Source organism: Nyctereutes procyonoides, unplaced genomic scaffold, assembly GCF_905146905.1.
Source record: "Nyctereutes procyonoides isolate TBG_1078 unplaced genomic scaffold, NYPRO_anot_genome, whole genome shotgun sequence".
Classification (NCBI taxonomy): Eukaryota; Metazoa; Chordata; class Mammalia; order Carnivora; family Canidae; genus Nyctereutes; species Nyctereutes procyonoides.
Window position 1 is genome coordinate 50,554,416 of NW_026575131.1, and position 13,586 is coordinate 50,568,001.

Consider the following 13,586-nt stretch of genomic DNA (forward strand, 5'->3'; position numbering starts at 1 on the left):
TAATATTCCAGGTCAGTGGGAAAGCAGCATGGAGGCCACACAGGGCTCTGGAGAGAGGAGAGGTCATGCCCAGAGAGCTCTCCTGGCCCCTTCCAGCTTATGACCTGAGATGATTTCCCAGGAGGCCTCAGTGGGTTTTATGCCCAGAGACATGCCCACCTCATGCCAGATACTTGTAGAAAGAATAGAGATAAACCGTGGCCACTGAGGAGGAAGACAGGAAAAAAATCTACAAGGGGACTATTCTATATTCAATGGATGGGCCTCTCCCCAAAGCCAATGTCATGATCAAAACATGTCATGATCAAAACAGACATGGTGGTGATGCTACTCTAACAAAGAAGGGGACAGGACAATGGAGTGTCTCAGGGGACTGATCAGAGCAGCTGAAAACCCTGCCAGGGAAGCTCTCTGGGGGACAACTGGCAACATGAGTATGGACCGGGCATCAGAGAGCATGCAGGGACAATTACTTTTCTTGGGTGTGGTTCTGTGACTGTAGGAAGGTGTCTTTAGTGAGAGAGGAGGCACACTGAAGCATTCTGGGTTGACATGTCACAATGTCTGCTACTAGTTTTGAAAGCGTTCAGCAAAAATGCATTATCCACAGCCTAGCAAGCAAACATGGCACCTAGCAGCCTAGCCTTGACGATGGACACGGGTGCGTGCCCAAAGAGCCCTTTCACCGTGTCAACTCAGCTGTGCTTCAACTATGCTACACAGGTGGAGAATGCAAATTCAACCCCCAAATGACAGCCCAAGACCCCAGACACTGCCATCAGCGCCTCACTCCTGCTGGGCACTGCATCCACGCTCATTTCTTGCTGCAGCAGCAAGCGGTCCCACTGTACCTGTTTTTGAGAAGATGAGCTGCAGAATGAGAGGCCGCCTGGTGACGATTCCTGAACCTCGGGGAAGGAAGTCCCTGTGGGAGGAAAAGGAGAGAAGTTACTCACTCGGCTGGCTTGAGGGGCAGGAAGTGTGACTACACATGTGAAGCAATCCAGTCTTGCAATTGGGGCAATGTCACCAAAGACACCAGTCCCAGCCAGGCACTGGGGAGCGCTCTGACCTCAGAGGGTCCTGAGGCGACAAGGGGCAGAGGAGGGACTGGAAAGAAGGTTGCTGATGAATGGAACTATCTCCCTTTGGCTGGCTCTCTTCCAAGCCCAGCACACCCAAAGAGCCCTTTCACTGACAGATATTTGAACAATCTCCCCACTACCACCCAAAAGAGATCACTCCATTTCCTACACACATGTAATAAATATAATGCCATATGTCTGACATAAAGACTAAATAAAAGTATTTGATGACAAAATATGATGTGTTTCATGTCCCCCAAAGACAAATCGATAGATATAGGCAGGAAGTAGATCGGTGCTTGCCCAGGGGTAGGAAATGAGGAGGGAGCTTTCTAAGGTGCTGGAAACATTCTAAAACTTAACTGCGGTGCTGCTTACTTAACATTTACTGAAAATTTACTAAAAATATCCTGGCATTTGAAATGGGTAGATTTCCTAATACATAAACAATCCCTCGATAAAGCTGAGCCACCAGGCATCCCTAGGGTCAGAGAATTTCAAACAAGGTTTGCACCTAGGTAAATGTTCAGACTATCTGAACTTTGTGGGGTGCCTGGGTGGCTCAGTGGTTGAGCATCTGCCTTCGGCTCAGGTTGTGATCCCAGGGTCCTGGGATTGAGTCCCATATCAGGCTCCCCACAGGGAGCCTGCTTTTCCCTCAGCCTATGTCTCTCTGCCTCCCTCCCTGTGTCTCTCATGAATAATAAAATCTTAAAAAAAAAAAAAAAGATTATCTGAAATTTGTGTAGGACACAGGAGAAGTGGTACTAGGCAGGTGTGGCCCATATACAACAAGACAAGCATCCTGGGGTTCTCAGTGTAGAGCCATGGCCACCATCCCACTCCCCAGAACTGTGACAGCCAGAGTCTCAGGTGGGCACCTACTAGTGTTGAGAACCCCTGCTGGGAGCCTGAAAGGCCGCAGAGGAGGCCACTGGTTCTCAGCCCAGACTAGTTGTCATAATCCCTAGGAATGTGCTAATAATCCAGTGGGCATTCCAGGGAGAAGGTGCACTTTGGCATACACTATGCAGGACCACCTGTGGGCAGCCCCATTGCACTTCTGCAGCACCTCCACTGGCTGTGCCCAGGGTGTTTGTTGGCAGTGACCCTGTAAGGTTGGCCCCACACACTTGCAGGGAACTGTAGCCCAGCCTGTGAGACTAGGGGCAGCAGAGCTCCAAACGCCCCACAGGGGCACAGCCAGAACAGTAGAGCAGGGCACATTCAAGCAGACAGGCCCAGAGAGGGGTAGCGTGGTTGTGGTGCTGGAGATCACAGTGAGGAGGCTGGTCGTCATTCTTAGAGCAAGGCAGCCAGATGGGGTTTCGGGATTCTAACTATGGGTGCTTTTAGGGCGTGTGGTTTTAAAAGAACCCTCTAGTGGCTGCCAAGGCAAGGGTGGGAGTCCAGAGGCAGGCAGGCTAGAGGCATCCACACTGGTACACGCATGTGTAATGACAGTGGCTGGACCAAGACTGGCAAGGACACTGGACAGCAGTGGGAAGACACCGGACAGAACTAAGAGCAGTTTAGGAGACAGACAGTCACAACCATGGAGGGTGGGAGGGGCTGAGAGACAGCGAAGAACCCCCCGAGGACACTCATGAGCCCCAGGAAGACGAAGCCCACGGCCCCTGGCAGCAGAGTCACCCTCTACACCTCAGGTGTCACCCAAGGAGCATGATGGAGGTGCTGGGAACACTGTGTGGACATGCTGATGGGGGCCCATGGAATGGGGGCAGTCAAAGATGACACACTATGGGGGTAAGAGAGCTTGGGAGCTGGGATGGTCAGTAAAGGCCCCTCTGAGAAGGAGAAACGAGGTGAGCTACATGTTGGGGTATAGAATGGGCAGGGCGGGAAACAACAAGGAGGCCCCCAGATCACCAGACCCTAAAGTCAGTTCTTCACCATGACCCCTGCCAGAGGGGGCATCCCAGGGTCTCCAGGAGAGCAAAGCCACTTCGCGCCAGATGCCAGGCTCTCCCGGGTCTGTTAGTGGCTGTTAACCTCTCAGGCACCACACATGGCCCTGACCCTGACCTTCCCAGAGGCCCAGGTCACCTGGCTGAGAGGCAAGGCAACCACTTGCACATCAGAGCCACAGTGTCTTGGAAACCATCCATACCATCCCTCCGACACAGAAGTGGTGACGGCAGCAGTGACAGTGTATGCGTCCTTCACCAGAATCTCCCACTCCACCTCCTCGAGGCAACAGAATGGGTCAGTGACCGGACAATACAGAAGCAGAGGAACGAATCCCTCACACCGGTCTCTGTGCTTCCTCCATGCTGTGTGTGTCACTGACCCAGGATCCTTTTCACCGCTGACCCGTGCTCTCTGGCATGGACGGGCCAGTTTGCTCATCTGTTCTCTAGTTGATGGGACATTTGGGGTCTTTCCAGTTTGGGGTCATGTACATACAGCTGTTATAAGCATTTTCATACATGCCTCTTGTAGACATATGCCCTTGTTTCTCCTGCTGAGTCAGAGGGGACACCTGAACAGGCAAAACTAGTCTCTGGAGATAGAAATCAGAGCAGTTGGTTCCCTTTGCAGAACTGATTAGAATGGGCACAAGGGAACTTTCTGGAATGATGACAACATCCTCTATCTTGATTTGTCCGGTGGTTTCCTGAGTGTATGCATTTATTTAAAAAAAAAAAAATAAGGTCACTAGGCCTCAGGGAGCAGTAGGAATGCGGACTGAAATTCATGGGGTTTGGCCTCTGACCTCCAGGTCATCCGGCATCTGGGCCCACAGATCTGACTCAAAAGCCGCTGGCATCTCCCCAGCCAGGGTCAAGCCTTCGGTCACTGGTATTGGCACATGCTGTCCTGTGACTGTTCTGGGCGTATCTAGGGGGCCAGGCACCACAAGGACAATGGTAATGCCACAGACAACGGACAATGAGAGCCTCAGAAGAACGAGAAGAGGACCAGCATGAAGCCCAACAGAACCCCAAAAGCACTCCAAAAGCTCTGGGCACATGCAGGGAAGGCAGCTTTCTGGGGCTGGGACTTGGCGGTGAGAGGGAAGGATGATGGGAGGGTACAGCCCCGGGCAAAGGTGGCATGACTCGAGGGGCAGCCTTGCACACCAGGCTGGGAGCGCCAGTCACCCTGGATTCCTCCATCTGTGCTTCCAGAAGCTCTCAGACTGCAGAGTGGAAAGAGCACCAACATTCCCCCCAAAAGCAACTCCCCAGAAATTCCCAAGAGGCTCCAGAGGAAGGGCCTGTCGGACAGCTACGCTCCCAGACCCACCCAGATGGTTTCCTGACACAAGGCAGCAGGAGTAGCTCTCAGGGCCTTCCCTCCCCTGGGAAGGCCACCACCTCCCCGAGTAGCTCTGCCTGGAACATTGCCCACTCATCTAGAGTCAACTCTCAAGCCTCAGTCATCTGCTTCCTCTACTCTGAACCAACCCGCCCACCCCTGCAATGAGGGCTGCTGTACAACCAGGCTGCCCTGCACGTGGTGTGACTTTGGGCCAACTTCCCTGTCTCTCTCGTCTGGGTCTCCTGGTGAGTAAGATGGAGTAGCTCTGCCCACCCCAGGGGTCAGCTGGGCACCAAAGAGGCACCCCCCCCATGACGCAGGCCCCCCCATCAGCTCTGGTGTCAAAGGACACCTCCCTACAGAGACTTCCCACCCTCGCTCACAGCTTCAACCCCCTCCCTATGTCCCTCCTACCCTCATTTTTTCCCTCACCACTCACACTCCAACCCACCCATCTGCTTACCCATCCCTCTTCACCATGAAACTCCCCAGGACAGGATCCCGGGTCTCTACCGTTCCCTGGCACAGAGTCAGGGTTCAGTAAGTATTAACCATGACCATTTCTGCACCAGGCCCAGGTCTGGCCCCAGGATTCTCCTTCTGGGGCTACAGACAGTTCTCTTTCTAAAGCCAAGACTGGGGCTCCAAACCTCCCTCCTGACGTCACAGGATCCATCCCACATTTGACAGTCCTCTACCTGCCCATCCCACCACCCTCACCCCACCCTTGCATCCTCCCCTCTGGGATCTCTGCATTTCTGGCTTCCAGCCTTGGCAGGAACTTCTCCCTCTGCCAGGAAATCCTTCCCCAACAGGTATTGCCCACTCACCCATGGGGAGATGCAGTGTCTCGCACCCCACCCGCAACACATATCCCTTCTCATTCCCACTACATGGCCTCCAACAGGAAGTCCAGTCCTGTGACAGCACACGACTTCACCTGGTCTAGTCACTATTGACTCGTCAACACCTAGAACAGTGCCTGGCATACAGCAGGTGCTCATTAGATGTTTGTTGAGTGGCCAGGAGGAATACAGACTCTGGAACCAGAGAGCCTGGGTTCAAAGCCCAGCCCCGCCCTCATGAGCTGTGTGGTCCTAGGAAGGTCTCCACCTTCTCTGGGCACTAGCACGGCCATCTATGGGATGAGAGGATGCCACTCATCCTTCAGGGAGGCCCCGCTGGCTGCATGACCTGCACAAGTCACTTCACCCTCTTGGAGCCTGAGTTTCCAAGCCCTAAAACGAGCCACCTCTCCCTAGGAAGTAATGAGGGCTCCCAGGGGAAAAGTGGTCAGGGAGGGAAAGGCACAACAGGAGGCAGCACCAGGGGCAGATCAGAAGCCCCAGCTGTTTATTTTACTGTTGTTTGAACAGAGCATAAGATCCCACCAGGCCCCCTGGCTTCTAGGCTAGGGGTGGGGACGCCTGCCTGAGGGAACAATGGAGGCTTAAAACGCAGGCTGATGAGTGGGCAGGTGGACGCCTTCCCAGGGGAGGGAAAACAAACAGATAAGCCAGCAGAGGATGAGTCAGAGCTGCTAAGGGGCCAGGTCACCCCTCGCCCGAGCAGCATGATGGCAGGAGGCCCAGCAAGTGCCCTAGGCTGGGATCCCTTCCTCATCACCATATCCTCATGGGGGTCGCTCAAAGCCTCAGTGTGGCTATGAGACCTCAACACAACACCAGCCGCAGGAAGAGCCCTCAGAAGGAGGCCCATGCTCCAGGGACCTGTTTGTACCCAGCTCACTCTCTCAGCCTAATAAGAGCCCATATACGGACCACTGGCTGCCTCCCTAGCCCAATTCTAACCCCATCATTGGCAACATTTCAGCAAACCCTCTAGCAACACCCAAAAGAACGACACCAGGGGCGATACCCCCATTTCCCGGATAGGCAGACTACGGCTCAGAGTTTCAGGACATGCCCAGGCAACTCAGCGAGGAAGGAGCAGAGCTGTGATGGGAACACAGGTGGGATGTCAACGAGGCAGAGCCCCCCCCCCAATACCCCCACAGCCCCAGGGCCTCCTTTGTGGTTTTGCTAGAACAAAGGTAGAGCTCATCGCTTGGCCTCTGGAGCGCCATCTAGTCTACATCCTCCACCAGTCCCCACCCAGTCCCTGCCTCATTACCATCCATCTGGACACCATCCAACAGTAATCACTGGTCACCCAGAGCCCAGCCCGCACTTAGTGGCCCCAGGCAGGTGCCACTGTGTCCTTGTGGTTACCCCAAAGGGCAGGCCAAATGACTCAGACTATAGACCCAGGGCTCTTCCCACCTCTCACTTCCCACCCCGCCCAGCAGCAAGCACTGCTGGCTCCACCTCCAGATGGAGCATGAACTGGCCCACTTCTCTGCATATCCAAGGCCATCATGCAGGACATCCGTGCTTGCCTGGACCAGGGCTGCTGCTGCCTCTCAGGCTACCCACTCCCACTGCCAGAGTGGCCACAGGGCGTCTCTGGATGCCACGTCAGAGCATGTCCCCCCTCTGTTCGGAGGCCTCCCAAGGCTCCCACCTCCCTCAGGGTAAAATCCCAAGTCCTCTCTGAGGCCCACAAGGCCCTGCACAAACAACCTGCCCAGTCACCCACCAACCGTCACCCTTGCTCACTCAGCTACCTGCTATACAGTTCCCTGCTATGTTCCCCCCCAAACAGGTACAGTTCTGCCTCAGGGCCTTTGCACTAGCTGTTCCCTAAGCCTAGAATTCTCTTCCTGCAACATTTATAAGGCCAACAACTCCTGGCCAAACCATCACTTCTGTACCCACCACCTGGCACCCCCTGAATATGAAGCATGTCCTGCTCTATCATATACCATCCTGCTTGATTCTTCTCATTACTGGCATCTTCCAATTTACTGATGTGTTCATAGGGCTATGGTCTGTCCCTTCCCCACCACCCACTCATTAGAGTGGCAGCCTCACGGGAGCAGGGTCCTCTGCCTGGCACGTTCTCTGGTCCCTCTTCAGCTTTCAATACAGAGGCAGGTGACCGACATCTGTGGGATGAAGGATCAAACCTGCCACTGTCCAATGAGACAGTGGCTCAGGTGGGGGTGGGCAGTCTTGCTGACTTTCACAATCCCACTCCTGGTGCCACCCATTCACAAATTCCAGGCAGCCTCCTCCCTGCTCAGGAATCCTGCAGGTTCCAGATCCAGCCCCACCTTTGGCTCTCAGCCATAGGGTCACCTGCTCCAAGGTCTCACTTGGATGCCAGGCCAGGAGCAAAAGCAGGAAGTGGCCCACAGAGACTAGCAGCTGTGGTTCATGGGCCTCTCGGACCCCAGCTGGAATCCAGGAACTGCCCATTCTTTTCTGGACTATCAGGGCAGGTCTGGTCACCTTTTTGTGCCTCAGTTTCCTCATTTGTTAGGTGGGGATAATGTCACCTGCCTCAGATAGTAGTTGGAAGGATTTACAAAGTTCTTTAAAAAAAAAAAAAAAGATTTTATTTACTTATTCATGAGAGACACAGAGAGAGAGGCAGAGACACAGGCAGAGGAAGAAGCAGGCTCCATGCAGGGAGCCCGATGTGGCACTCGATCCCAGGACTCCAGGATCACGCCTGAGCCAAAGGCAGATGCTCAACTGCTGGGACACCCAGGTGTCCCTGGATTTGCGAAGTTCTTACCATGGTGCCTGAAAGAGACCATTTGCCTTATGTCAACAAAGGAGAACTGGACACAATATGAATCACATTATGACCCTCTCCTGCTCCAAAGTGTTCCCAATAGCCTCCAAGGCCCTAAGTACTTGCCCTGTCTCTTCCTTTCCCTCACTCCCACCCTCACACATTCCCTCAACCACACTGCTGGCCAAGGTACAGAAAACAGGCCAAACCTACTTCTGTGCAGGGCCTTTGCACGTGCTGATTATCTGCCTGGAATGACCATCTCCTCTGAGCCTTTCCACAATCCTGGCTTCCTGTGGTCACTCAGGACTTAATTCAGGAGATGCCTGGGTGGCTCAGTAGTTGAGTGTCTGCCTTTGGCTCGATTGAGCTCTGTATCAGGCTCACCACAGGGAGCCTGCTTCTCCCTCTGCCTCTCTCTCTGTGTCCCTCATGAATAAATAAAATCTTTTCTTAAAAAAAGGATTCAATTCAATATCAACTCTTCTGAGAGGCTTAACTGTCCCCTACGGACACCCCTGCCCCTCGTCACCCTATTTTCATTCCCCTGACTGGGTCCGCAAGGACGGCCTCTTCCTGTGGCAGTGCTTTCCAGGGTGAAATCTGTTAACCACTTAGATGTCCATCAGCATGGAATTGGCTAAATCAATCCTGAAACTGGCCTGGGAGGCAATCCAGGCCGCAGTGCTGAAAGCAACGTGTGATACACAAAACAGACTGTGTCCTCCAAAAAACCCTTTTAATGCCCCTTTAATTTTCTGTTTGTGTGAGGACAATAAACTTGGAGGGGATGCATGACCGTTGATGGAAGTTTTGTATGAAATGCAAATGGAAAAACTTTGTTTTGACAGTTTCCTACATGACTTGAATTTTGGTCTTCCACAACTTTTTCATAACCTTTATAACAGGTAAATATCAATTTTGGGGGCACCAGGGTGGTTCAGTAAGTTAAGCGTCTGCCTTCAGTTCAGGTTATGGTCCCAGGGTTCCTGGGATCCAGCCCTGTGTTGGGCTCCTGGCTCAGTAGGGAGCCTGCCTCTCCTGTGTCTTCTGCTCCCCCTGCTTGTGTACTCTCTCTCAAATAAATAAATCTTTAATATATATATTAATATATATACATATGTTAAATCTTATATTTGATTATATATTAAATAATTATATATTAATTTTTAACTTTTCAGTTGTACTGAGAAGCACCAAAGCAATCAGTCAGCCAGGCAAGCAGCATTTTCATAGGCGACAGACAAAACACTGGCAGTTGAGCACCCAAGTTCTTCATTCTGCCCTCCTGGGAGCCACCTGAGCATCCCCACTGCTCTACCCTGCAACAGACAGATGGTGTCACACGGCCACGTCAGCTGCATGCCAGTTGTGTGACCTTGGCAGCAAGGTCCTGGGGCCAGGCTCTTCATCTATAAAATGGGGTGTGGTGAGGACAGAAGACAGTGCAGGGGCTGGGGCGTCAGTGAGTCCCCACTGCACCTCTATGGCCTGGTTGGCCACATATGGATTCCTAGTTCTGCGTAGGTCACCGTCCGAGGAGCCCCACTGAATCCACGGGCAGGATGTAAATAGGCAGAAAACAAAGCCAGGCAGTACCCCACCACACTCCCAGCATTCCAGAATCATCCTCCTTGCAGGCTCCTTCTTCAAATAGGAGAATGGGTGTGTGTCTTCCCCAATCTCCTTCCCAGAGCCCCTCCCAAATGATAGGGCAAGGAACTGTCCAGACAGTGTCACACAAGACAGGATGGCCTTACCACCCTTTCTCAGGCCCTATCTTTCCCACCCTCAACAGCCGATTTCTCAGCAAATCCTGCCTTCAACATGCCTGAACACATCCCACCCCACCCCCTGTCCCCTGCAAAGTCCCAGACCCTTAGGCTGAGTCCCCTGGGTCACAGCCATGCTCCCCAAACCTCCATGCCCCATACTTGCCACTGCTCCGTGTGTTCTCAGCCTGGCAGCCAGCAAGAGTTTTTAAAACACAAGTCAGATCATGCTGCTCACATGCTTAAAACCCACCTGTGGCTTCCAGCAAATGCAGGACAAAACCAGTATCCTCCTCGCAGGCCATGAGGTCCAACACCAATGCCCCATCACCTCCCTGCCATTCTCTGCTGGTTCCCTGGCTCCCGCCTCCAGGCCCTGATGCCATCAGTCTACTCCTGGGCTCCTCTGCCACCAGGTGCCCCTCACAGAGCCCTCCACTCTTCCTCCAGACTCTGGCTGGCCGGCATGTATCAGGAGAGATCCCCTGAGTGCTTCCCCAGAATGAGCTCTATCCCCTTTCCAGGTTTCCTCCCTGCATACGGGTCCCCATTCTAAACGGTCTGCTTTGTTCACTGTCCCATACCCAGCACGGTCCCTGGCACACAACAGGTGTTGGGGAGCAGATGGTAAGAGGGGATGGCATCTCCAGGGTGCATGCAACACAGAACTGAGCTGAGCTCTGTGCACACAAGTCTTCATTCCACCTTCACAGCGGCTCTTACCAATCCTGCTTTTCAGATGGGGAAACTGAAGCTACAAGAGAGGTTTGGTCACCTGGACCAAAGCCACCTAAGCTAACACCACACACAACAACCCCACCCTCCAACCAGGGAGGCACCAACCCAACTGGCTTCATTTCTGTCCCCATCTGCCAGCACCATCCTGGTCACAGCACCAGAAACAAAGATGGAAAGAAGCTCCTGGACTCTGAAGACAGGACAGTCAGTCATAGCTCCCTGTAAGGAGAAACTGGCCAGCAGATCATGACAGCGGGGAGAGTACAGAGGCTGCAGCTGGACAGCTCAGCCACAGCCTCACTGTGAGACCTGAACAAGGGCCTTCACTTCCCCGGACCTCAGTTTCTCCATCTATAAGAATGGGATAGTACCAGTGCCCACCCCATCAGGTTGTCAGCAAGATTAGAAGGACAAGTCACATGAGGCCCATGCCTGGCACACATAGGACACTCTTCCACAAGATTGGTTGATAAGGGTGATGGCATCAAGGGAGACCTTCATTGGCACGTCAAGAAGGACCTTGGCACAGTCCTTCCTGGCAGACCTGGCAAGACAATTCTATATCTGCTCCCACTCCAACACACCAAACCCCTTCTAGGGCTCAGCCCTGGGCACAGCAGATGCACAGACCTGTCACTTTACCCCAAGCATCTGTCAGGAGGGGGAAACCAAAAGCTCATGCAGGAGAGGAAGTGGACCTGGTAGGGCTGGGCTGTACTGAGGACTACCAAGCAGTCATAAAGAGAGCATGAGAAGGATGCCTGGGTGGCTTAGTGGTTGAGTGTCTGCCTTTGGCTCAGGAGATGATCCCAGGATCTGGAATCAGAGTCCCGCGTTGGGCTTCCTGAGGGGGGCCTGCTTCTCCCTCTGCCTATGTCTCTGCCTCTCTCTCTCTCTCTCTCTCTCTCATAAATAAATATATCTAAAAAAAAAAGAGAGAGAGAGAGAGAGAGAGAGAGCATGAGACAAGGGAAACAAGTCAACAGCAGTAGATGAGGGAGGTCAATACTCCATCCTCAATAATGGATAAAACACTGGACAAAAGATCAACAAGGAAACAGAAGATATGAATGCTACCAGAAACCAATGAAATCTAACAAACCTGCACAGAATACTCCACCCAACAACAGCAGAATACACATTCTTATCAAGGGCACATGGAACATTCTCCAAGATAGGCTGTATTTGAGGTCAGACCATAAAACAAGACTCATAAATGTCAAAGGACTGAAATCCCACAAAGTATGTTCTCTGGCAAGAGTGGAATGGAGTAAGAAATCAGTAACAAAAGGAAATTTGGGAAAATTCACAAGTATGTGGAAATTTACAACAACACACTCCTAAATAAACAGTGAGTCAAAGAAAAAAACATAAGGAATATAAGAAAATACTCTGAGATGAAATGAAAATGAAACCACAACATATAGGCCAAAACTTAGAGGTTCAGTAAAAGCAATATGCCCAGAAAAATTTACAGATGTAGGCACCTATATTTAAAGGGGATGGGAGGGATCCCTGGGTGGCGCAGCGGTTTGGTGCCTGCCTTTGGCCCAGGGCGCGATCCTGGAGACCCGGGATTGAGTCCCACGTCGGGCTCCCGGTGCATGGAGCCTGCTTCTCCCTCTGCCTGTGTCTCTGCCTCTCTCTCTCTCTGTGTGTATGTGACTATCTTAAATAAATAAAAATTAAAAATAAATAAAAAATAAAAAAATAAAGGGGATGCGTAGCGCCTGGTGGCTCAGTGTGTTGGTTTCCAACTCATGGTTTTGGCTCTGGTCGTGATTTCACAGGTTGTTAGATCGAGCCCCACACTGGGCTCCATGCTTGGTGGGGAGTTCGCTTGGGATTCTCTCTCTCCCTCTGCCCCTCTGCCCATGCCGATTCTCTCAAATAAATAAATAAACCTTTAAAAAAAAATGGTGCCTGGTCAACTCAGTCAGAAGAGCAAGCAACTCCTTTTTTTTTTTTTTTTTTGAGCATGCAACTCTTGATCTTGGAGTCATGAGTTCAAGTCTCTCACACTGGGCACAGGTATGACCTTTTTTTGTAAGATTTTATTTATTCATGAGAGACACACACACAGAGGCAGAGACACAGGCAGAGGGAGAAGCAGGCTCCATGCAGGGAGTCTGATGTGGGACTCAATCCTGGGACTCCAGGATCAGGCCCTGGGCTGAAGGCAGTGCTAAACTGCTGAGCCACCTAGGCTGCCCGGGCATAGGTATGACTTAAAAATAAAACCTTACAAAAAATAAAAAGTAAAAGACAGACTGCAGGTTGTTGTATGTCAATTACATAATAAATAAATCTTCAAACATTTTTAGAAATTTTTATTTTTTATTTTTTATTTTTTTTTTTAAATTTTTATTTATTTATGATAGTCACACAGGGAGAGAGAGAGAGAGGCAGAGACATAGGCAGAGGGAGAAGCAGGCTCCATGCACCGGGAGCCTGACGTGGGATTCGATCCGGGGTCTCCAGGATTGCGCCCTGGGCCAAAGGCAGGCGCCAAACCGCTGCGCCACCCAGGGATCCCTAGAAATTTTTAAAAGAAAGGTTTCAGGGATCCCTGGGTGGCGCAGCGATTTGGCGCCTGCCTTTGGCCCGGGGCACTATCCTGGAGACCCGGGATCGAATCCCACATCGGACTTCCAGTGCATGGAGCCTGCTTCTCCCTCTGCCTGTGTCTCTGCCTCTCTCTCTCTCTCTGCGACTATCATAAATAAATAAAAATTTAAAAAAAAGAAAGGTTTCAAATAAAAAATTAATCTTTCATTTAAGAACTTGAAAAAAAGAAAACCAAGCCAAATCAACCTGAAAGAAGGAAATAATAAAGATTACAGAGGCAATAAACAAGACAGGAAATAGAAAAATAGAGAAAAATCAACAAAACCAAGTTGGTTCTTTGAAAAGATTAACAAAATGGACAAATCTTAACTAAATGAATCAAGAACAGAGGACTCAAATTACTAAAATCTGGAACCTACCCACCTTTCAGAAATAAAAAATGGATTATAAAGAAACACTATGCCAAAAATTAAATAACGTAAATGAAGGCAGCCCG

General features: G+C 51.4%; 1 protein-coding gene across 7 annotated transcripts in view; it reads right to left on the reverse strand.

Moving 5' to 3' along the window:
* The window catches only part of DNM2 (dynamin 2), an 89,379-nt gene that overhangs the window by 55,022 nt on the left and 20,771 nt on the right, over positions 1-13,586 (reverse strand). For all 7 annotated transcript variants that reach the window (XM_055342609.1, XM_055342606.1, XM_055342608.1 and 4 more), the window contains exon 2: positions 852-925. In XM_055342609.1, the coding sequence (XP_055198584.1) occupies positions 852-925 (74 nt within the window). The remainder of the gene's footprint in view (positions 1-851; positions 926-13,586) is intronic.